Raw genomic sequence first — 26,675 nt, forward strand, 5'->3', positions numbered from 1 at the left:
CAATGCCTTAACCACCCCAACCTCCTCTGTCCCCCCTCTTCTCAATACAAACCCGAGTTGCCCCACTTCTCTCTCTCCCTCTCGTAACCCTCCCCCATTTTATAACTCCCTTCTCCTCCCCCTCAGGTTTCCCCCCTTCCTCTCACCAATCTCCCTCTCCTAGATACTTCTAACTCTTCTCACTTCCCAAATACAACTGACCACCTTCACTCCTCACTTCTTACCCAATCACTCCTTAATGTTGAACTTCTCCTTTCGTCCCTTGTTTTAGAACTCTCCTCCCTCAGAAATGACGTCTCACTCCTTGCTAGGATCCACTCTCCGGATCACTCCCACCTCACGGTCCCCTCACAAAAGGGCATAGCGTCTCATCTCAAAACACCTCATTTCCCCCCCAAACATCTCGCCTATTATTGTTACCAACTCCAATACTCTACCTAGCCCACCCCTCCTTCTGAGCTACCTGTCTCCACCTGAACCCGTTTAACTTACTAATGTCTTCCCCCCCATGCACCGCAACTACGATCTTCCCTCCACAACATGCTTCTTGCCCAGTGACCTTGGGAATTAACATGATTACGAACTTCCCCGTCTCTTCCCCACCTTCCTCTCCTATGAACCCCCCTACCCTCAATCTACCATCCCAGTTCTCTTGGGAATGAGCAGGTACCCCCTTTACCCTGCGTCACCCAGACCCCCACAACAACTAACATCTATCCTCCCTTGTCCCTCCACTCAATACCTCGACTCGCCACCCCTCTGTTGAATGTTGATTAACTGCCGATCTGCCTCTTGCCACGCTACGGAGATCGCGTAAAACACTCAGTGAAAACATCGACATTGCAGTCCTAACTGAAACATGGTTCAACCCCCACTCCACATCTATCCTCGACATGCTCATTCCTCCAGCATATTCCATCCTTAAGAAAGACAGAATTTATCAAATAGGAGGAGGCCTTGCCCTAATCTTTAAAGACGAACTTAAACTCACGCTGGTCCATCTCCAGGACCCATCCACCTTTGAATACCTCTGCGCTGATCTTACTACTCCTGGTTCACCTACTATTCGTCTACATACCATCTACCACCCCCCTGGTAATTCTATCTACTTTGCCGAGGAGCTGTTTGATCTCATTATTCAAGCACGCTCTCTAACTCCAGGAATCTCTACCTTGGCGACTATAATATCCATTGGAATAAAAATGAAGACCCTGCAGTCATCCTCTTTAATGACACATGGACATTACTGACCTGACTCCACTCTGCCAATCCCCAACTCACTCTAAAGGTGCCACCCTTGACAATTATGACTAGCAAGGATCTGGCCTCCATCTTCACCATGAACAGCTCCACTACTCGCCCTACACCAATCAGCAGTTTACCTATGAAACATACTTGTAATCTTCACCTTATTCCCCCTGGCGATTTGGAATCCTCAATTAAAACTCGATTACTTCGCCCCCCTCTCTCTCACAGCACTACTGACCAAACTGATCATTACAATAATTCTATCCTTGAAGCCCTTGACCAAATTGCCCCAACCAAACTAAAACAACAAAAAAACATCCCACACAAATCCTGGTTCGATTCCGACCTTAATAATGAAAGACGGGCCCTCAGGCAGTCAGAACGTGCTTGGAGGAATCATCCCTCCTCTGCTAATTTGGTACTCCTTAGAAACGCCAGGGCCAAATACAAGAAGCACATCTTCAACGAAAAAGCCTCCTTCCTCCGTTCTCAACTTGACCAGGCTAGAAACCGTCCCAGAAAACTCTTTAACATTGTCAAAAAACAAACTTCCTCTGGCCCTCCAAAAATATTAGCCACTGTCGAGAGGTGCGAAGAAATCGCTAGCTTCTTTTCTAGTAAAGTCAACAAGATGTGGAGAAGCGTGGCTCAGTGGTTAGAGGTGGCAGACCCGGAAGCTGAGATCGACCGTGGACCAGGGTTCGATTCCCCGCCTCGGCGGGTCTCGGGCTCAAAAATTCCACGGACTCGACAATTCTCGCTCTGGTGCCTACTTGAATCACGGGGTCACACTCTGCAACTCTGGGCAATAGCTTGCTTAATCTCCACTACAGCCCCTCGCGGCGGGATGCCTGGCTTTCACCTTGTGGACACCCTGCCGGGGTTTCTCACAGGGGAATACCAGGACGGGTTCCCTAAGCAAGTGCCAGGATGCCCTTTGGGTGACAGGTTTGCGCTATATAAGTACACCTACATTTACATTTACATTTACATAGAGCTATCCTTCTCTTTCACCCCTCTTTCATTCTAATCCCCCCTCAGCCAACACCTCCTCCCGAACATTCCTACTGCACTTTTGTCCTCCTCTCCCCAGTTTCATGACCCCTCACAACCCCTCCTTGCTCTCCCCCAGTCTGACTCCAATTATATTGACCCCCAACCTAAAAACAATGCTTCTTGGAGCGAATTTTGTCCATTATCTGAAACTGCTGTCCTCAACATCATCTCTAAACTCAAACCATCCTCTCATACCAAAGATCCTCTTCCCGCCCATTTGGTTCAGGAACTTAAACACATCATTGCCCCTATATGGGCCAATATCATCAATTCCTCATTTGCCACCGGTTGTGTTCCTGCCTCCCTTCAACTAGGTCAAATCTCCCCCATCCACAAAAACACCTCCACTGACCCTAATGACTCAAACAATTTGCGCCCTATCTCACACCTTCCCTTCCTCTCCAAAGCCCTTGAAAAATGTGTTCTGTCTTCTCGGGATAACCATATCGTCTCCTTCAATCTCCTTGACGTTTTCCAATCTGGTTTTAGAAAAGGGTGCAGCACCAAAACTGCTATGCTCAATATTACGGATGACATTCTTCGCTCTTTGGACAAAGGCGAATCCTCCCTCTTAATTCTCCTTGACCTCTCTGCAGCCTTTGATACTGTCCACCATCCCACCCTTCTTAAAACTCTCAAAGACCGCTTCGGTTTTGAGGGAGATGTCCTCAAGTGGTTCACCTCATATCTCCAAAATAGAACCCAACAAATTAAGCTCAGTGATTGCCTCTCCAAACCTCAACCTGTCTCACTTGGTGTCCCACAAGGTTCTATCCTATCCCCAACCCTATTCAACCTCTTCATGGAACCCCTCACCCTTATTCTCAAACAAGCTAAAATCAGTTACCACCTCTATGCCGATGACACTCAACTATATTATAAGATCAAATCCCACAACGACATCTTACATCTCAACGATACCCTGAATAAAGTCCAAGCCTGGTTCCATCTTAATAACCTCAAACTTAATCCTAAAAAAACTGAAATCATCCTTTTCCCTCCCAAAAACAACTCTCTGCCTATCCAACACTGGATCACAGATATCAAAGCACTCAACAGCTCTCTCTCCACCTCCAAGTCTGTCAAATCCCTTGGCATTAGCATCGACCAGAATCTTAATCTCATCCCTCACATTAAAAATGCGGGAAAAGGTGCTCTCTTCACTCTACACCACCTTAAAAAAATTAAAACCTTCATTCCAGATGACGACTTCAAAATGGTTGTACAATCTCTTGTCCTTTCAAAAATTGACTATGGGAACGCCACCCTTGCTGGCACCCCCAAAGTCCAACTTGCCCCGATTAAATCTGTTCTCAACCTGGCGGCCAGGCTCATCTCGGACTGTAAGTGATGTGATCACGTCTCTCCTGTCCTCAAAAACCTCAATTGGCTCCCAATAGAAGGAAGATCCACCTACAAGATTGCCTGTATCACTCACAAAGCCCTTCACCAAAACACCCCCTCGTACCTTTCTGACAAACTACAAAAAGCAGGGTGTTCTAGGTCTTTGAGGAGCACTAACGCCCTTGTCCTAATCCCCCCTCAGCTCAAAAGTAAAAAGACTCAATCACATACATTCTCAGGCAATGCCCCTTCGATTTGGAACTCTCTTCCCAAAGATATTCGTTGCAACTCCTCCTACCCTCTCGTCAAAAAAAGCCTCAAGGTGCTTCTTCTCAACAAATATTGGGGTACTTAATGTTACGGAATTTACTCTGTCCTTTTCTTTCTTTCCACTCCTCGACTCACCCCCTCTTACTTCCATTTCCTATATTCTCTCTCCTTCTCTACCTTCCCCTCTCTATCTAATTATTCAACTGTCCTCTTCTCCGATACTGATCTCTTAGTTACTTTTTCCTCTTTCGCTCGTTTGATTCAAATGCCTTATCCTATGTGAGTAAACTGAACTATGTTCATTTTGTTTCTTGATGTGCTAACCTATCTTGTAAAGCGCTCTGATACTCTTGGGTCCAGTACCGCTATATAAAACCTTTTAAATAAATAAATAAATAACTGACTGGACGACGGCAATGCTCTACACAAGGATCGCAGTTCACCTCCTCCGATGACTACAGACCATTCAGAATGCTGAGCTCACAACACCAACTGCCTCATGGAACTCCACTGGCTCCCTGTGCAAAAACGATGCCAGAGTTCAGACTCTTGAACCATGCATACAAGACCCTACATAACTGCGACCTGACTATTTGAACCATGGCCTGAACTTCCATTAGCCCACTAGACACATCTGTTCCGCGTCCCTTTCTCTAACCCTCATCCCCTACATCCAACATAGCAGATGCAGAGGTCACTCCTTCTCCTACCTAACAGCAAAGACATGAAACAAGCTACACTTTCATCTCCGGACCTCCCCATCTCTTCCAGAGTTCCAGCAGTCCCTGAAGACCTGGCTATTCGGCTGATCACCTGGAACCCTGCCAGCGCCTGGATAACCTCATGGGTGACAAGGAGTGCTCTACAAATCTACTGATTGATTGATTCATCAACAGGTTACTAGATACCTAGAAGTATTGCACAATGAGCCCTAAATAGCAGTCACAATTGATCTGTGTTTCGAGATAAGAACGTGCTTCCTTTGGCTCACTGCTGCATGAAGTACATCCGCAACAGGAGAACCAATGTCTAAAGTTCCATGTCACTGACAGAAACCACATTTAGTAAAAACCGACACAAGAACATTAATCTGGATAATTCATAAGTGGATGACTTATGGTTTGGTCTCAACTAAGCCTCAAACTATAATGGTCATCAACTATTACCAGTGAGAGGAAACAGGAGTGCACACTTGGTCCTGGCAGACACATATTAACTTCCTATTGGTAACACGGAAAAAGACTGTGGAGAATGTTTAAAATGTAATCAAATACTCCTTCAAAGTCAGTCAAGCGAAACAAGCAGAAGGATTCTGCAAGAAGACAGAAAAAGGGGTCTGCTGGGGTGGTACACAGACAGCATGAAACTATGAAGAAGGTAAATTCCAGGTTCACATGTTATAACTGGAATAAGGTCTTGGCCAAGCTTACCTCGCTAACACAGGCTGGCTGGGGGCAGTACAACGGAGGTGCTGGAAGATACAGCTTTTCGGGCACTAAACCACTCAACCCTTTGCTAAGATCTTTGGCTGCTTCAATCAAAAGTAAAAATGTTTCTGATAGAATATCAGCCTCAGCCATCACTGCAGCCTTCAGCATTTCTTGGACAGAGCTAAAAAGCGCATCTGCATCCTCCTCTTCAATTGGATCTGTAAGATAAAGCTGAGAATTAGAAAAAGGGAAAAAAACAGTTTACAACTGATAATTATCACAAAGACACGTCTTGGGATGAAGCAGTACAATAAAAACATGAAAATACACTGGTGCACAAATCCATGCAACCAAAAGTGAACCCATGAGAAGGTCTGGAATAGAACGTAGGAGAAAACCCAAGACAGAGCGCAAGAGAGAGATGAAAGAGTGTGCGAGTGAGAGGTGTATTTACTTAAAACAAGTTTATTGATGGTAGTTTACCAAGATTAGTAAGAAACATGATAAGAATAAACTCTCTGCCCAACATATTCACTACCATTCAGGATATATTTGGCACACTTGGCGACCTGGACCCTGTATTGGGATATGTAAAAGACACGCCAGTAGCGTTTCGCAAACTCCATGCTACGGAAGGGAATTCCCTTCAATGAAAGAGTGGATCCAGGATGTAATATTTGGGCACACGCAATTAACCACATTTTGGGAGATGATGCCATCAGCATCCAGGCCGAGAGACTTATGGGGGTTTTGTGGAGTGGGCACGGACACATCAAGAAAATGGGGAGGGTTCCTTAGGGACAATTGGGGATTCATAAATATGAGTGGGTGGAATAAGTGGTGGGTAAAGTCAGGTACTGGGAGGCGCGTCTATATGAGCAGTCTAGGGTCATCGATAAGTCACACCTAGCTATACATTAAGTGGCGTTTTTGAGAAACAAGGAGTGAAAAGGAATTTTCTTAAGTCTTGGGTGCCCACACGCCTTCGACAATTCTCTTATTTCGTACCGATTGGGAGGTACAATGACAATGTTGGAACTGTGAATTTGTCTTTGAATTTAATATTAGATTCTTATGATACGGATGTAACAACTGGCCTTGTTGGGTTGTAATGTTTGTTCTTTCTTGAAATGCCAATAAAGAAAAACAACAACAACAAAAAGAATAAACTCTCTGCATAGTTTACATGCAGTAAAACGCTTATTTTACTGTTACCATAAATATAAAAAAATATAAAACTGCAAATTATCATAGATGATGACATCACAAACTTTTGGAAGTTACTGCAAATTACAAGCAGCGCTTACTAGCAACCGGTGAAATCATCCAGGGCGTCATGTGTGAGGGCATAAGCAGTGTATTTATTTATAGTTACGCAATTGACCATAACTGAGAAATGTCAAAAGGCTTCATAACTATCTTACTTCATATGAAGTTTTTTTAAGAGGATCTTATGGTTCTATTTGTTTTAATGTTGGTCACTAGCTTATCTTAACTGAAAAACACGCTTTTAACAAAAGTTATTTCAATGAATTCGTAGTGTTTTGTTAGGATGTATTTGAACCCACTCGCACAACACTGAATCAGAAGGCATCGACACAGCCTCTTAACCTTGTATAAAAAAAATATTTTAAAAATGGTCTCTATTATTGCCGAACAAGGGACAGATGCTTACCCATGGTCACCACTGAAAAGAAAGGCAAAGTTTGTCTGCTCAGACACTCAGATACAAAAATAAAAAGGTTTTCCTAGATCGAACTTTTAACTTTAACACAAACTAACACAAAGCAATTCGAATCTTAACACTCTACTCAAACGGTACTTTATTCGACTAAAATAATCATGTAGTGTACTGGTAAAACATACAGTAAAATTCATTTCACGTTAAAAGTCTATACCAGTAGAACAAGTTACTTACCTTCGGTAACGATATATCTGTAAGAAACAGTAGTTATTATTAGATTCCTTACCTTAGAATATCCTCAGGTGTCAGACCGGATCCGGAAATTTTTGCGTAGCAGTACCCTTGCGCGTCGGTCGTCGGCGCTGTGATGACGTCGTCGGAGTACTTAGACGCCGCCTCCGCGTGCTGACGTCAGTTCTTAGACACAGTTTTTCCGCGCCAGAAACGCAGAGCCATGTTAAAAACCAACACTGGTGCCATTGAAACTAGGGCACTGAAAGGGGATGACCTTAACCCTAGATATCAGTTCGCAGAACGGGGAGGAAGGGTGGGGCGGTAAGGAATCTAATACTAACTACTGTTTCTTACAGCAGGAAGCTACATATCACTTGTTGGGGCGATCTATTTACAGCTAAACGATTTAAAACTGCGGACCTCTTTTTTGCTGCGCACAGCCGCACCCCACTCGAGGTGTTCTACAACTTGCGGCTGCGCCAGGGAATGAGGGAAATCCTGCCTGACTTCCCGGATGAACCCGAGACTATGTCTCCATTGCACCATATGCTCTGTTCCCCAGATGGCTCACACTTAGTGTCGGGCATGTATCGTCATATCAGGTCATGTGCTCCAGGGACAGAGACCTCAGCTCGCTCGCGCTGGTCCGCTGACCTCACCACTGAGCTCACTGATGAGCAGAGGTCATACTGCTGTTCCCTTACAGCCCGTATATCGGCCAGTAGCAGACTCAAGATAATCCATTATAAATTCCTGCAGCGCTTGTATTATACCCCAGTGAAAAAATTTAGGTTTCAGTTGACTGATAATGACAAATGCGAACGTTGTCGAGCGGACCATGCTGGCTTTTTACATCTCGCCTGGGAGTGTCCTTCGATCCATGCTTACTGGCAGCAGGTGCAGACGGCTCTCGAGTCAATGACCGGGATACCCATAAGTATTGATCCATTACTAACGCTCCTAGGACACACACCACACATTCCCACGACATATAGGAAATTCGTAGACATCGCATTGCTACTTGCGAAGCGACAAGTGGCATGCCGATGGGGTCGTGGCAGGGCCCCCAAGTTTAAGGAGTGGCTCATGGACATGACATACAGCCAAGAACAACACACAACCTTTGCTGAGCTGCTTCCGATTACTACCAGACCACGGGACATATGGGGACCACTAACAACCTACCTACTGGCCCAAACAGGGACTGATCTTCCAGATGACGGCGAAGCCCAGACATAACATACACACCCCCTTCAGATGGCCTCGTACGGGAGGGCCTCCGACTACACACGCCGACACACATTGCGCATGCATGCTCCACTTGATGCCGTGGGCCATAGATAATAGACCGCAGCTATCTTGGTGCACCCCAGACACATTCCTTTACCTTCCATTGTTACATACTGAGTCCTGACTCCCCCTCTAGTCTATACCAACTACCTGTGCTCACCCTGATTGCCCGGTATGGTGCTCACCTAATTGCTAAGCCGATTGTTGACTTCATGTGATCACACTGTCATATTCTGTACATGATGTATACTCTGGATGCCTTTTCTGTCGTTTTTACAGCCTCATCCTTGTATTGTACTATGTTTTTCTTTTCAAAAAACTAATAAACAAAGTTTAAAGAAAAAAAAATAAAAAAATTACTGTTTCTTACAGATATATCGTTACCGAAGGTAAGTAACTTGTTCATCTGAAAGAAACAGGTTAGGATTATCTTCCTTACCTTAGAATAGATACCCCAGCAATACCAACCCCGGTGAAGGGTCTGCAAACCAATAATCACACCAGAAAGTCCTGGAGGACGGAACGGCCAAAGAAGCCATCCCTCCGGACTTGGCTGTCCAGGCAGTAGTGTGCAGGGATGCCCACGTAGCTGCCTGACAGATGTCCTGCAAGAGGGACTCCCCGGCCCAGGGCAGTGCTAGCCGCCGTGGCCCGACTGGAATGGGCTCGCAGCCCAACAGGAGGCTCCTTCCTCACCAAGGAGTAACATGCCTTGATACACAAGACGACCCACCGAGAGATGGTCCTCTTGTGCACCGCCCGTCCCTTCTTAGCGCCCACGTAACCAACAAAGAGTTGGTTATCCACCCGGAACTGGCGTGTGCGATCCAGATAGAACGAAATCGCACGTTTTGGGTCCAGACGGTGGAGCCGCTCTTCCTCTTTAGAGGGATGCGGTGGAGGAAAGAAGGTGGGCAAGGTGATAGACTGCCCAATATGGAAGGCCGTGACAACCTTGGGCAGGAAAGATGGTCTAGTCCGCAACACAAACATGTCCGGATGGACAGAAAGGAAAGGGGGTTTGGATGAAAGAGCCTGGAGCTCACTCACTCTCCTGGCAGAGGTGATGGCAACCAGGAATGCAGTCTTCAGAGTAAGAAGGCGGAGAGGACAGTTGTGAAGTGGCTCAAAGGGAGCGCACAACAGAAAGGTAAGAACAAGGTTCAAGTCCCACTGAGGCATCACAAACGGAACAGGAGGGAACATGTGTGTGATGGCCTTCAGAAAACGAGTTACAATAGGGGACTTGAACAAAGAAGGTTGATCAGGCAGCCTCAGAAAGGCTGAAGGGGCAGAAAGGTAGCCCTTGATAGTGCCCAGAGCAGAGCCCTGCTGGGCAAGAGAAAGAAGGAAAAGAAGAACCTCCTAAAGAGGGGCAGAAAGGGGATCCACAGCCTTTGCTGTGCACCATGCCACAAATTTGTTCCACCTGCAGGCGTATACCGACTTTGTGGAGGGACGCCTGGCTGCCAGAATGACATTACAGACTTCAGGAGGCAAGTCAATGGCCTCAACTGTCGCCGCTCAATCTCCAAGCATGGAGGTGGAGACTGGACAGGTTCGGGTGGAGGACCGTCCCCTGCTGCTGCGACAGAAGGTCCTCCTGAAGAGGCAGACAAACCAGGGGATCGACTGACATACTGAGTAGCTCGGGATACCAGTACCTTCATGCCCAGTCCGGAGCCACAATGACTTGGGCCCGGTCGCGTTTGATCTTCTTCAGCACTCTGGGCAGAAGTGGTATAGGCGGAAAGGCGTACAACAGACCGCAACTCCACTCGCGACGAAAAGCGTCTCCGAGCGAGTGCCGCCTTGGAAATTCCAACGCGCAGAACTGATGACATTGCTCGTTCTCTTCGGTGGTGAATAGATCTAACCAAGGCTCTCCCCACTGCTGAAAGAGGCCTTGTGCCACGTCCGAGGGCAGACGCAATTCGTGATCCATCATGCACCGACGGCTGAGCTCGTCCACCCTGGCGTTCAGAGAACCTGCCAGGTGTTGAACCACCAGGGTCACGCCCTGATGTTCCAGCCACTGCCACCTGTTTGTTGCAGTACCACATGGCGGTGGTGTTGTCCGTGAACACCTGCACTACACTCCCTCGGATAGAGGGGAGGAATGCCTTCAGTGCTAGACGAATCGCCCGCAGCTCCAAAAGGTTGATATGGAGCCGGGACTCCGCCGGAGACCAGAGACCTCTGATCTCCGCCTCTCCCATGTGGCCTCCCCAGCCCTGGAGGGGCGCGTCCGTCACAACTACGTGCTCCGGTTGGGGTAGGGAGAGGGATCTGCCGCTGACCCAATCGCGGTCCGTGAGCCACCACTGCAGCTGTCTCGCAGTGTCGTGTATTTCTATAGGTTCTGAATCGATCCCCCTATTCCTGACCCTATTCTGGTTAAACTACCTAGCTAGTTAACTAACAGTCAGCCCATGAGGCAAGAAATCCCCCATGATGCAGATACCGTTATCTGACGCAGTCACACTACGGCACAGGAACGTGTTATCTGATTAGGTCATAACGCTTGAGATCTAATTAGACAAGCGACATTCCTCCAGCCCCTGATAAGGCATACGACGTTCTCATAACAAATCAAACCTATGACAACCTGGATAATCCGTGGCCATTGTTTTGATTTCACAGAGAACTTTTGCAAAAGAATGTGCTAACGAGCAAGTCGTATGACATCTTTATTGACGTACCTATGTCCATCCTTACGTCAATCTCGGCACCTTTAAGGTATAAATATTGCCGACCTTGCCCTATGCAAACACACGCGTGGTGACAAGACGGAGCAGCCATACTTGCCGAAGCCGAGAGCAGAAGCAGACCCCGCAGGCAGCAGCCCCGCCTTCCTGACGCGCTGAGAGACGCGCTGCTATCTCAAGCCGAGAGACCCAGCACCGGCGCTTCCGGGTAGCCCTCGCAGGCAGCCTGGAATATCGAGAGCAGAGAAAGAGATACCATTCCTCATTCATCCTAAATTCCAGGTACAGAACTGAATAACCCCTCACAGAGAATTCTTTAGTTATTCACTTGGCAAAAACAAACTTAACTTAAACTGTAACTTTCTATTCCCGCCCACGCATTAGACTTAGGTCAGGTACACGGGGTAGGCGTATTTAGAAACACCAGTTGAGTACGTTTAGTCAAATGTATATGTGTATGTAAATATATTTTAATCATTTTAAACATCATATGGCTCAGAAACCATATCAATGTTTTTACAGTATTATTTTATACTATTGCTTCTAATGTATGCACTTTACTTAACTATAAGTATTGCAATAATATCGATCCATTTCTCTTGTACGAGAAAAGAGACTGATCAATAAATAACATCTTTTATTGAACACGCCCGTCTCTTCCTTTTCTCTACATTCTGATGAGACTAAGAATGCACGTACTGACTGAGTAAAATAATTGCCTTGTGCTCACACGACTCATGAGATTGACTCTTGATTAGGGGAGAGCAAAGTTGTCATGTTCTATGGTTGTCAGAAACTAAATCCCTTCTTGTCTAATCAGGGGAGTTAATTCCTTCCTTGAACATTCGAGAAAGTTTCTAGCGAACTCTGAGCTTAGCTGGCAAACCCAAAAATTAAGTCTAGTATCGACAGTAGTAGACCTAGTTAACGTCTGGTCTAGGCCTTTACTGCTGTAGGTACTATTCCAATGCGCAGAGCCTATTGGGAAAACAGGAGCTACACTACATGGCGCCCAACGCGTTTGGAAAGGGCGATAAAACTAACGTAAGACATTTAGAGTAACTCAGTCGTGCTTTCTCACTCAGACCCCTTTTCCCAAATACTCCAAAGACGTCTGGAGTGGGTGAAAGGATATTATATCCTCCAAAACCTCGCAGGAGGGAACTCCTATGTATGGTTCTTGGTCTAGTCAACGTTGAAGGATAATACAGTTCCAGAATATTGTGCATCTAATCTCTGTTTCCATAAGAAACCTGATCTGCAAACAAACATAATACCATTCTGTCTGTAAAATGGCAGAGAGTGATGATGAAAGAGAGGCAATTAGATTAGCTACTGAAATAGCAGATGCTGATGCTACCATGCAAACAGCAGACCCGGATATAATACTCATCCAGGTCGCCAAAAGGAGATCTATAACCTTAAAACTTATAGAAAATGGACTGACACCTAGAGGTGGCACAGTCATATTCGTAATTGAGGCACACGAATATCGGCAGACAGAGGTATACTATACATGGATACATTTTCCAGCAGCAAATGCTGTAACAAAGTACTTCCACTATTACAAAGTAGAGGAACCTCCTGAAACGTACACTCCTTTCGAGGAGGTGGAAGTACCACTCAAATTCCAAGAGCATTTGCTCTTATTTGATGGCGCCCTAAAACATAACAATCACATTACAAGGCTCGGTCCTTTAGGAAGACCAGGAGCAACGTGGCCGGTCCTAGCCGGATACACACCACATCCAGACATCGAAAGAATGCCTGCAGCAGAGCTGTTAATACAGCTAAAACAACTACTGAAAATTCATAGACAATTAGTTCAGTATGTAATGCGGACTTCAACAATTCAGCCAGCGATTAAACTACCACAGCTGACCCCTCACCAGGGGAACACAAATAAAATTACACCACAGAACATCCAATCCTGCCTAGGTAAAGTTCCAGCTAAACGGGAACAAATACCATTCTGGTTGGCACAGAAAATAACCCAAATAGAGGCGGTGTTTCCTGACACCACCCCGCTAGAAAAACACAGGATTCTGACTATCTGTCTTCCAATGGGAATCGCACCACACATTGAGGACTGTGACACTTGGGGTACAGTCTTTGCTTCCATCTACACAAAAACGCACGGTGTTCCATCCATTTCGGTGATACCAGATGTGCTAAAACAAATTCAAGATGAATACGGTCCAGAACCTGCTTTAACTCTTGGTATGAAATTACTGAAAGACTTCAAGCAGGTCTCGGCTATATTATTAGCCAACATAAAAGGTGAAGCAGCAAACGTGGCGATCCGCCAGAGGTTAAAAGAGACAGATATAGCAGACCAACCAGCTGAAATTGCCAGAATCATAGAAAAATCCTATGAAGAACTAGGCAGAGATAGTCTAGGTGGAATACCAGTAAAACCGCAACTGACTACAAGTCCAGAAAAAATGTTTTTTAATAATAATAATAATTCACCAAAAAAGAACTGGGATGGGAACAAACAATCCAATCCTAAAGAAAATAAATTCCAGTCCAGAGGAAGGTCTCCTAGGCGAAGAGAGAAATCTCCAAACCCGAGACAAAGGTCACCCCAGAGTGAACCCTCTGGGAATAGATATAACCTTAGAAATAGGGATAATATTCCTCGCAGAAATCGGAAAGAAGAGGACGATCAGAAGAGCACGCCAAGTCCAAAGACAAGGAACCTGCTCAACTAAAAAAGAAATTACAATTTCCAAAAAAGAAGGTAGCCAGTATCAAGGTAGTTAACAATGCCGAGAATACTGAGGACACAACTGAAAAACGGAGAGTGGGCTCAGACAATGCTAGACAGCGCAGCAGAGGTGAGCATAGCTCGCAAAGTCCTTATGAATCATCTGGAGACAGTGGACACGAATTAATACCTTCAAGTGGAAACTGCAGATACCAGAGTTAGCAAGCCCCACAAAATATACGAGATAACATTACGTATAGAGGGAGATAAGACTAGGAAAATAAGGGGACTATTTTGGGATAACCTCTCCAAGGGTTATGACATCCTTCTAGCTGAAAAAGACTGGCCACCAGAGTTTGTCAGGGAGTGCCCTCATGGCGAAGAAGTAATTATGCCTGCCTTCTCGAATCAAATGCCGATTCATAAAAAATATACACTTGCTAGAAAGTGGGCAGTGGCCTTAGCACCTGCTTTATATAAAAATCATGTAGGATGGGATGAGGATTCTCCTCCTCACAAAATCCAGTTAAAATCACAACCAACTGCACAAAGGCAGTACCCAATTAAGCAAGAAGCTAAAAAACAAGTAAATGAAATACTAGATCAGCTAGAATACCAGGGGGTGATTGAAACTTGCACCTCACAAATGAACAATCCTTTGTTTCCGGTCTCCAAACCAGACAATTCGTACCGTCTAGTTTTGGATTACCGACACCTTAACACATGTTGCAAAACATTTGCAGTGCAAAACTCACACAGTGCTGCACTAATGAATAACATAGTGCGCAAAAAATACAAAACAACCTTGGACATCTCCAATGGATTCTTTTGTCAAAACATAGCACCAGAGAGCAGATATTTAACAGCTTTCTCAGTAAATGGCACTCAAAAACAATTCTGTCGGTTAGCCCAGGGGTACAAGAACAGCCCGGGGGTATTCTCAGCGAGAGTAACAGAATTACTACAACTATATGATGATGAAGCATTATCTTATGTCGATGACATTTACTTAACAGATGATGACTTGGAGACTCACTTGAAAAGAGTGAACACCATAATACTTGGTTTCGCTGCAGAGGGTTACAAATTCAACTTCAAAAAGTCCAGAATTGCCCATCTGAAAATCCAGTACGGAGGATATGAATTATCAAGTACTGCCTGGTTGACAGTCTTTTAAGAACTAGAAGAATTAAAAAATCTAAAATATGAAAAGACGTATCCTCTGCCAATCGACATTCTTCCTCTACGACATTACGCCTGTGTAATCTATACAGACGGACATGCTCAACCCTCCGTTTGGGGAGAACATGCATACAATCCCACATGTGAGATCACAAAAGAAGTGTGGCGCGGAGGTAAACTAAGACCTCTATTAACAAAATCACACTCAGTAGAAACTAATTCAGAACTACAAACTGAAATAATAGCTTTGAAAATGGCGCTAGATAATGCGGATCGCGAATTCCCGACACTTATAGTGTCAGATTCATATTTCTGCGTCAAAGCATATAACAAGGATTTGCAGACATGGATTCAGAACGGTTACAAAGATGACACAGATGCACCAATAAAGCAGAGACTGCTCTGGGAACAAGTAGCTCTTTTGAAAAAAGAACTACCAAAGACTCACGTGACACACTCACTGAGTCACCAGCGTGATGGCGTTCACGTTGTAGGGAATTCATTGGCTGAAACAGCCGCAGCGGCAGCCAGTAAACCGGCTCCCGTAGATCGAAAAAAGCGTACATTAAAATACATTGACGGTGAAACATTGCTGGCGGTGAAAACGTCATCAAAAGGCGACTGCTCAGCGTTACCGATCAATTATCCACTCAATTATACATACATAATCGATGCAAACTCCGTCCCTTTTGCTCGAATCCCTGGAGTGGGGGATAGAGTGATTCCAAACATGGACAGGAGAAACTTGTTAATCGCAGACGCACACATGGGCGAGGGTCTCAGACACCTTAAATTAAAAGATTCTCTGGAAGAATTACAATCACGGTACTGGTGGCCAGGCATGAGCCTGCACTACACCATGTTTGTAAAAAACTGCCCAAACTGCAACAGAGATCGCAGTGGGGAGAGAAGCAGTTTAATACCTCGTCGTATCAAGGCAGATAATATTACCAACAAAAAGAATGGCTTGCGATTAACATACACAGGCTAGTTCCACTTATAATGTAGATCCACAGCACTCGGCTGACGTCCGGACTGTTATACAAGATTTGCGAGTCTAAATGGCATATACGCTAAGAGCATGCTACGTTCGACCATTTCTTTCACTCAGGCAATCCAGCCTGGGGGGGAAGCATGGCCAAATGAGCACAGCCCAGCGGGAATCTTCTCACTTCCTTCCTGAGGGTATGGGATGGTGTAAAGAAAAAACCAAGGCAGAAAGCAATCTATAATGGAAAGGACATTAGGTTCGGGAGCTGGGTGGGTCAAACATCTAATAAGTGTCCAACGTAGTCTAAATAACTTGCCAAGAAATTCTCTGAAGGGATTCAGTCCGTACGAATTATTATTCGGAACTAGGATGTTGATCTCTGACCTTGATAGTCAGACTTCAGTGGTAATAGAAAAAACCTTTGATGTCAAAGACCGTTTGGCTATTTTGCAGGACTTAAACAAAACAAGAAAAGACCTGAGCAACATACAGTTGAAACAACAGCCAACAACCACTGAAGAATCACCACCTGTCCCAGCAAGACCTGTCTGGATTCCAAAAGTCGGGGATCTAGTCAGGGAGAAGATCGCGGTAAAGAAGGAATTTGGGCCTTCTTACAGAAAAGCAGTTCCTGTCTTGTCTGTCAACGGGACAAGATCAGTTGTACTACCGCCACTTGCTGGAAAAAAGGAGAACCGAGTTGTATCCATCGACCTGGTAAAACCACAACATGTGGCCGATAACAAACAGTAGGCCAAGTGGACTCCCAATAAGTAGCAGAACACCAAGGTTTGCTACCAGTACAGAGGTCCTAACAAAGAGGCTCATCACATTCGAAACGCCTAAAGAAGAACAACAAGGACTATGCAACAATGCAATAGAACTCAGACCTCTGAAAACCCAAATAAAGACATTTAGCAGAGACACACCAATCTACAATGAAGTTCCAAGTGAAAATGCAAAAAACAAAAATCCTGAACCAATTGGAACAATTGACAGAACTGCATCTGGTTACTTCATCAACTTCGATGATTCCTCTGAAGGTTTCAGCGAACAAAAGACACAGCCATCATCAAAATCCTTTAAAGACAAAGCTAAGGAACTTTTGAACCAACTGAAAGAAACATATCTGGTTACTCCATGGATTGAATTTTGGGTGGGTTTTGGTGCATTTATCCTCATACTTTGGCTCATCATGGTATTTACCTTGGGACGCTTCATTGAGGGAAAATATGCTAAAATGGACACAGCAAGTCAGAACATCAACTTGGTCCTCAAACCACACACATCTTCACACGTCGAGAAACGAGAACTTTCTTCAGAACTTTCTTCAGCCAACTTCACAGCAATTCCAATACCTGGTGGGGTAGCCTGGGACAACACTGACTATGAAATTTATGGTCCGGTCGAGATCCTGAAATATCCACACCAAATCAAGATCTCCTTGAGTGACTTTGCAAAACCAAACTCATTTGCTGATGATTGGGACTTTGAAAGTATAAACAATATGATGTCTGACTTAGTAATGTCTGCTAAATTTACAAAACATGATTATTTGCAAGGTTCTACAAATTATGATAGTATGTATTGCTATAACCATTATGGTAACCATTTCTTGCATAAATCTGCACAACCTAGAAATGTTTTAAATTATAATCAATGGGAACATTGTGCTACACCTCCAAAAGGGAGCTCTAGAACCGTTTATGACAAATATTCATATTTTTCAGGTTTTAACATAACTAATGCTGAAACATTTTATTACAAATTGTCAAACAAGACAAGGATGAAAACCATGATAACCAACACAAAATTGATATATTCAGATTCATTCTTTGAAAAAATGAATACATTTGGATTTGATTATTGGGACAAAAATGTTGATTTGAAAAGTGTTTGGGGTACAAAAGAATGGCAAGTACAGGGTATAGAAGCTTTGTTTAGAGCCTGCATGATCCCAGAACAAATGATATTTTTAAATGACACTGTTCAACAAACCACCTGTCTTGGCTTAGCCAAAATCAAAGATTTAAATAACCTGTCTATTCCAAAGCCAACAATGTTTAGCAATAACTCTGATACAGATGAAGAAATAGACATAAGCCATATACTTAACCAAAACAGAACACATCCTGATTGGAAACAATGGTTGATCTGTCCCACAGATACAAATAACTGTCAAGATAGATTCCTGAATAAAACACAGGGTTTCAAAATGACCAGGCCAGACCCTAGATATCCCCAAAGACATCACCCAGGGATAATAACAACCTACAGTGTGGGCAAATTATGCCTTCAATGGCTACAAACTTCCACACTGCCTGAAATTAAGCAACACCTAACTTTACTTACTGATGGTGCTGACTTGCGTGATTTCATACTGGGACCACGCAAACAGCGTCAAAAGCGTTTCATAGCAGCTTCTGTATATGCAGCATACAATGAGGCCTGGAAGGTTACTCAAATTGAAACAGCAGAGAGAATACGTGAAATTGATCGTATTAATTTGGAAAAATCACTTTCTGTAGTGGACAATGGGTTAATGACTGTCCTCCAGAATATTTTCATTGGACAGCATTGTGTCTTCAGCAATCGATATATTATCGCAAGACTTACTGTTATTACAACATGGTCAGTCACAATTGCGCTCTATTGTACAGCTTGGCTGGACGTTACAAAATCTGCGTTCAGGCTATGTGCCTTGGCGTTTAATCAACACAACGTCACTATTCCAAATCTTTAACCTTACTGATAGACAAATCGGTATGGCGCAGAAGGGTGCTGATTATACAATCTTGAGCATTGAAAAACTAGAAAGATTACCAATGACAATGTCAGAACGACCTGTCAGTGAATGGATAATCCACGGAATCATAAATATTCCAATCTCAACCTTCAGGTTTCAATACTGCCAAAAATATATACAGGCTGGCATGTACGAGAAATTGGGAAAGGGGTACCTTAAAACAACTTGGAACCTGCCCTATTCACATGCATGTGTCAGTAACAAAGGACAGAAAGTGTTTCTTAGTGGCAACAATTGTGCTATGTCACTAAGCGGCACGCTTCTGTGTAACGGTATTAGTTTGCACGGAGCCTGTGAAGGGAATTCATACAACCTTTCATGTCACCAGCAAGGCGCACCTGCAACTGAAATAGAACCATTCTTTCAAAGACTCTATAATGGGAGTTACATTCTTATTGTAGACCGCAGATGTTGTAGTCTTATGCCCGGGACTCCTTATCTCGTCACCACGACGGCGAAGGTCAAGTGCTGTGGACGTTCTTTGTTCCCCAGCTCCTTTCCAGACAGGGAGGCAAGGGCATGGCCCGGTTTGAAAATTACTTCTATTCGAATAGACACTTTAAGCAGAATGAAAACAGTGCTTCTTCAGACGCCTACAAGGCTCACGTCATCTAAAGAAACGTATGATCTACAAGTCGCAAGGACGACTGCAGAGATACATACATTATTATCAACTAATTCCCCCGTACATTTCGCGGAAATCCTGAGCGAAATCTTAATTATTTCTGATACCACTGGGGTCTCAAAGGTATTTAAGACAGTATTTTCGATGGCATTAACACCATTCAAAGCCATACTGGGTAATTTTCCAGATTTCGTCCATTCGATTTTTGGCGGACTTCCCCTGATCCTGGGACTAATTGCAGGAATCCTATTCCTAGTCCTTATTTTTCGTTATGGCAACCCATGTCACAGATCAAACTCTCGCGACAATGGAAGATACGATCCTAGCCATTGGATACCGGGACCGGATATCAAAAATCCTGGGACTCTCCCGGCTTAGAGACCTAAACATGACTTGGTTTCTATCATTTCGACCAATGTGGCAAAGGTGTGTTTTACCTGTACTAAGGTGTCTGCTATGCGGAGAAGAATGCGTGTTAGACACCTGTCTGACGCTACAATCGGATGCGCCGGTGGATGCAGATACACTGTTGGTTCCTACCAAGGTTCACGCTTTGTGCTGCCCTCAAAGGCTGCCAATTCTGATGACGGCATTCCTGGAATCTTCACCACTACGATTGAAGAGTAGTGAAGTTCAAGATGAAAGCAGCATCGAACAGGTACGACCTTCTGTCAGCAATGCAAATCAGAATGTCAATGGAGACAATCATGCGCATGAATGCATGGTTACCCCTATTTCCGACTTAGTGGAACTTTCCCATGAAGCTGTTGACAGTTTTTTCGAAAGCCTGAATGATATGATGTTCTCTCCGGAACAGAAATAGAGACTTTTGAGTAAACTCGCACACGGCGTTCCCTGAATTCGGCCTTCAACCTTTAAAAATAAAGTCACATGAACAATTACAATCCAGTTCACGGACAGCAACTTTTTTCAGCAAGCCCTTAAAATATTTTTCTATATATTTTTTCCCCGGGACATTGATCTTCTGCTTAAAGTAAGAAACTATTCCTAGAGAACTAAGATTTCTATTTTAGATACTTTATAAAGACTTTAGCTGCCCGCTGGTATGTTCACAAATATTTTATTATGTGATGAAATGGTCTCGACCTTCCTTTCTGTATAGCTATATTAAGAGCCATTTCATGTGTATTTCTCATATACCAAAAAGCAATAATGCATAAAAATTAATTTAATTCATAGCTTAAGTGCGTACAATATATATGACTGCAATTTTTCAGTATATTTGAAAATTTCGAAATGCATTTATGTATTTTGGGGTGGTAAGGTATACACTATACTCTATAGTATGTTGTACTATGTTATACTATGCATAGATTAGTAGATATGACCATAGTTAGCGTGGAGTGGGTGTCGTGTATTTCTATAGGTTCTGAATCGATCCCCCTATTCCTGACCCTATTCTGGTTAAACTACCTAGCTAGTTAACTAACAGTCAGCCCATGAGGCAAGAAATCCCCCATGATGCAGATACCGTTATCTGACGCAGTCACACTACGGCACAGGAACGTGTTATCTGATTAGGTCATAACGCTTGAGATCTAATTAGACAAGCGACATTCCTCCAGCCCCTGATAAGGCATACGACGTTCTCATAACAAATCAAACCTATGACAACCTGGATAATCCGTGCGGCCATTGTTTTGATTTCACAGAGAACTTTTGCAAAAGAATGTGCTAACGAGCAAGTCGTATGACATCTTTATTGACGTACCTATGTCCATCCTTACGTCAATCTCGGCACCTTTAAGGTATAAATATTGCCGACCTTGCCCTATGCAAACACACGCGTGGTGACAAGACGGAGCAGCCATACTTGCCGAAGCCGAGAGCAGAAGCAGACCCCGCAGGCAGCAGCCCCGCCTTCCTGACGCGCTGAGAGACGCGCTGCTATCTCAAGCCGAGAGACCCAGCACCGGCGCTTCCGGGTAGCCCTCGCAGGCAGCCTGGAATATCGAGAGCAGAGAAAGAGATACCATTCCTCATTCATCCTAAATTCCAGGTACAGAACTGAATAACCCCTCACAGAGAATTCTTTAGTTATTCACTTGGCAAAAACAAACTTAACTTAAACTGTAACTTTCTATTCCCGCCCACGCATTAGACTTAGGTCAGGTACACGGGGTAGGCGTATTTAGAAACACCAGTTGAGTACGTTTAGTCAAATGTATATGTGTATGTAAATATATTTTAATCATTTTAAACATCATATGGCTCAGAAACCATATCAATGTTTTTAAAGTATTATTTTATACTATTGCTTCTAATGTATGCACTTTACTTAACTATAAGTATTGCAATAATATCGATCAATTTCTCTTGTACGAGAAAAGAGACTGATCAATAAATAACATCTTTTATTGAACACGCCCGTCTCTTCCTTTTCTCTACATTCTGATGAGACTAAGAATGCACGTACTGACTGAGTAAAATAATTGCCTTGTGCTCACACGACTCATGAGATTGACTCTTGATTAGGGGAGAGCAAAGTTGTCATGTTCTATGGTTGTCAGAAACTAAATCCCTTCTTGTCTAATCAGGGGAGTTAATTCCTTCCTTGAACATTCGAGAAAGTTTCTAGCGAACTCTGAGCTTAGCTGGCAAACCCAAAAATTAAGTCTAGTATCGACAGTAGTAGACCTAGTTAACGTCTGGTCTAGGCCTTTACTGCTGTAGGTACTATTCCAATGCGCAGAGCCTATTGGGAAAATAGGAGCTACACTACAGCAGTGCCCTCCGAGATCAGGACATGAACGGATAGGTTGCCCTGATGCTGGACCCACTGAAACTTCAGGTCCCACTGATGCACCAGAAGGACTTCTTTTATATGCAAACATAGGTAGTTCCAATTTGTTTTTTCCTGTATTGAGTATCTTCCAATGATGTACTATACTTTTCTTGATTTGGTTAGAATATCCTGAGAAGGTGTTACCAAAGGTTATCCTGGAGTTCTTATCTTTCTCGGAGATGCCAAATTGGAACACAGGTTCAAAAAGCAGGTTTGCTGCACAGCGCCAGTATTCTGTTATAATTTCAGTTTGAGCATGCGCGTATATATAGCGCACTTTCATCCACAACACTGTTGTGAGGATCCCGAACAGTAATAACAACGAAGCAGCTTCTCAGTTTAACATATGAAGAACGCTGTGATTTTGGGCAAATCTGGGTGCGTTTCTAGTGAAATGACAGTGCTCCCCATAAAAACGGTGACTTGTGTGCATGCGCGAAAATGTATGAAAGTGCTGCACCATGGAAGTGGTGACAGTTGCGCATGCGCGAGTAGGTACTATCTCGCGGTTGCACTTGGCAAGACTAATAAGACGAGGACAAATGAAGCGAGAGTATATAGTGCGCATACATGCCCTCAATAAGGCTATAAAGGGAGGGCATGGTATAAAAAACACGGGTAACAATGCGCATGCGCGAGAATATAGCATTTGATAATCGCGCATGCGATCTTAGTGTTTGTTCGGTTTTTGAAACGGGCAAAAACCTAAACTTCTAAGAGAAGGTCCCCACCATCTCGAGGAGAGAATTGTTTGTTAATTGCGACACTATATAATCTCATTCAGTCAGCCAGTATCTCACCTCCTGGGGCAGACTCTACATTCACAACGAGGTACCGACGGAGAGGTAAGGGTCAGAGAATTAGAGGTTATTTGGCTGCATATATAACTAAGGTACAAATCTGTTTTTAAATATACTACAGATGTATTGGTATTTTGGTAAATTGTGGTAATCTTTTGACAAACAATTTTGATACAAAAAATATGGATTTGCAAGACAGACCATCAAAATATGGCAATGAATTTAGCCTGATATTTTTTAAGATCTAGTTGTTAGCTTTTTTCAAACTGGCATGACATTTAACATAGGACTGAATGACATATAGCCCTATGCTTTGAGGCTAAATAAAAGATAAGATTGCAGAAAATGCTGTTGCTTATAGGTAATGGGTGACATTTACGGTAGACATCCATGATAGACATCAATTCCTCTTCCGAAATGTTGATCAGGGAAGCTCTCTACTCTATTGCATTGACTGGGCGCGTCCTGGCAGTATTCAGCAGTTATGTTTCATTTTAATAGCACTAATAATTATATATTAGAAGAGCTTACTACTTCTATTTTTTTTTTTTTGCGGGGCCTCCTTCCCTGAGCTGCCTGCCAGGTTGAGGTTAGGACTATTATCCTACCTATGAGGGTAAGTGGAATATAAATGTTGAAATATTCAATAATAATTGACAATGGATAATGTCAGAATTAGAGCACTGTATATAAAGGGATCGTTTTGAGCGTATATATATATATATATATATATATATATATATATATAAAATATATATATATATATATATACTTCTCCTTGGTAGCAGGTGTTCGCCGATATTGGAGGAGTGGGCTCACTGAACCCCCGACTTCGGAGTGCTGCCAGTATGTGGTGACGGCCGCTGGCACTTATAAGGCCGTCACGTGCCTTTACCGACGGCTGACATCTACGGCCTTGCGGCCCTTAGACGGGCTACAAGCCAAATGGGAAGGGGACATCGGGCGTCCTATTCCTGACACGGTGTGGCCACAGCTACTGCGCAGAGCGTGGAAGGGCACAAGGAACGCCAGGTTCCAAATGGTCCAGTTTTTCACTCTACACCGAGCGTACCTAACACCGATGAAGCTCTCGCAGTATTTCGAGGGGGTTTCCTCGCTATGCCCCAGGTGCGGAACCGCGGATGCGGACTTCGCCCACATGTTCTGGACCTGCACCAAGCTAGCGGGTTATTGGGAGGCGGTAGTGTCTTGCCTGAATGCTGTCACGGACCGGCAGATCGATATTGACATGGGCACATGCCTTCTGTTGTGGTTCCCTCACACCCCTCGCAACCGAGTTACCAGCAAATTTTGCGACCTGGGTTTAATACTGGCTAAGCGGGAGATCTCCATGCATTGGAAGTCAATTCAAGGCCCCAGCTACCTGCGCTGGAAGACCACACTAGAGCGCTGGGCGAAAGCGGAGAGTACATTGCGGCTGCGACAGGCTAGGAGTCTTGACAATGACAAAGCGCTGGAGGTGGCCAGGGCGTGGGAGGCCTTGGTGGTAGCGCTTCAATTGCCGGATGACGACCAGAGCGAGGATGAGGGGGGGACCCCGGGGTGAGGGCACCGAACTTGGGATTCTTCACACTCCCCAAGGTGCACACACTACTTACACTTACCGCTGGCTGATCTGGGGGTCGGGACTCTCCGTTGAGGGGGGCCTCTTAACCTCCATTGTGGTCCTTACTCAGGACGAGTGCTGATAACACATCATCGACTGGAAGAGAAGAGCATGACACACTGGCTACGGGGGGGGGAATTGTAGGAGGGGGGGGTCAGTTGGGGACTGTTCATTATAAACGGTGTAGTGTTGGAGTTGTGCCGCTTTATCGCATCGTTAACCGATGCCTGACTTGCTTTATTCTGTATTGTATCTCTCCACCTGCTTGCCAATAAAAACCGTTTTTGCAAAAAAATATATATATACTTCTCCTTTTTCTTGTTTCTAGATAAACGCGGTATTACCAGGTGTCACGCCACAGGAATACTGGTTTAGTATATAAAACTCATCACCTTTTTCTTTTATCATATATTCACAAGCAGTAGCAAATTCACATCCTTTATAGGTCCTGAAAAAAGCCAACGATACTATTAGATCACATGGCTGAAACATGTCGACCTTAAGTAGTTTTAAATCCATACTACTTAATTGCTTTGTTTTTAATCCTGTCAGATTAAGCACGTGAATAACATTGTTTAGTGTATTGATCTAGACAGTTTTAACACACTTTTTTGACACAATTTATTTATTCACCTTCTATTGTACTGCAATTACCCCACTAGCTCTCATTTGGGATATATTTCCTACCTACCATATCATACTAAGAAAACATCTCTGAGCTCCTTCATTAATACCTGGGAACTCGTAGCTCCCAGTAAGACCAGGTTTTCTTACTGGTAAGGAGGAACCCACATGATGAAGCATGTCACCCAAGGGTGAGTGAGGGTTCTTGTCCTTAAGGGATGAATTCCCAATAGGATTAAATCATGACAACATGAGCATTGTAAATGAGAGTTGGTTGAATGTAGAACACACTCACTTCTTTTGATCCCTTTAAGGCTCATTATATATATTATAAAGACCCGAAGAGATAGGTTGTTATAAGGTGGCTGACGACTGTCTGGGGCGAGCCCGCCTTCAACAACCAGTCGTCGAGGTAGGGGAAGACTGAAACCCCTAACCTGCGCAGATGAGCTGCGACCACCGCCATGACCTTTGTGAACACTCACGGGGCGCTGGTAAGGCCGAAGGGGAGCACGATAAACTGAAAGTGCTCGTGGCCAACCGTGAACCGCAGGTAGCGCCGGTGGGCCGGCAGGACGGGGATGTGGAAATAAGCGTCCTGCAAGTCCAACGCTACCATCCAGTCACCTGGGTCCAGAGCAGCCAAGACCTGAGCCAGTGTCAGCATTTTGAACTTCTCCTTCCGGAGGAAGCCGTTGACGTTCCGTAGGTCCAAGATAGGGCGTAGGCCCCCTTTGCCCTTCTTGGGTACCAGAAAGTAGTGGGAGTAGCAACCACACCCTACTTCTGGCCCAGAAACGCGCTTGATGGCCCCCTTGGCCAAGAGGGCCGTAACTTCCTCCTGCAGAAGTCGCAAATGAGCCCCCGATACGCGGTGGTATTGCGGTGGCATGGCTGGAAGGGTCGCCTCGAAGGAGAGGGAGTAGCCCCTTCGGACGATTTGCAGCACCCACCTGTCCGATGTGACAGTGCGCCAGTGGAGGAGGTGATGGTGAACCCTGCCCCCCACTGGCGTCACATGGGCCTGAAAGCACGGACTAGGAGGGTTTTGCGGCGGATGCTGCGGGGGAAGTTGTGGACTGGCCTCGCCGTTGTCCCCGACAGCCGCCACGGCGGTTTCCACGGCCGCCACCGCGTTGGATGTTAGTCTGCGGTGCGTGGCTGGCAGCACGTGTGGGGGCGCCCCTTCCTTGGCCACGAAAGGAGCAAAAGGCACCTGTTTGCTGGCGCGGGGCCGAGA

The 26,675-nt window shown here is 44.6% G+C and overlaps 1 protein-coding gene across 4 annotated transcripts in view; it reads right to left on the reverse strand.

Moving 5' to 3' along the window:
* Positions 1 to 26,675, reverse strand: part of CPLANE1 (ciliogenesis and planar polarity effector complex subunit 1) — a 2,766,109-nt gene that overhangs the window by 1,850,851 nt on the left and 888,583 nt on the right. For all 4 annotated transcript variants that reach the window (XM_078674971.1, XM_078674972.1, XM_078674970.1 and 1 more), the window contains exon 19: positions 5,349 to 5,566. In XM_078674971.1, coding sequence (XP_078531097.1) covers positions 5,349 to 5,566 — 218 coding nt within the window. The remainder of the gene's footprint in view (positions 1 to 5,348; positions 5,567 to 26,675) is intronic.

Source organism: Lissotriton helveticus, chromosome 2_1 (assembly GCF_964261635.1).
Source record: "Lissotriton helveticus chromosome 2_1, aLisHel1.1, whole genome shotgun sequence".
Classification (NCBI taxonomy): Eukaryota; Metazoa; Chordata; class Amphibia; order Caudata; family Salamandridae; genus Lissotriton; species Lissotriton helveticus.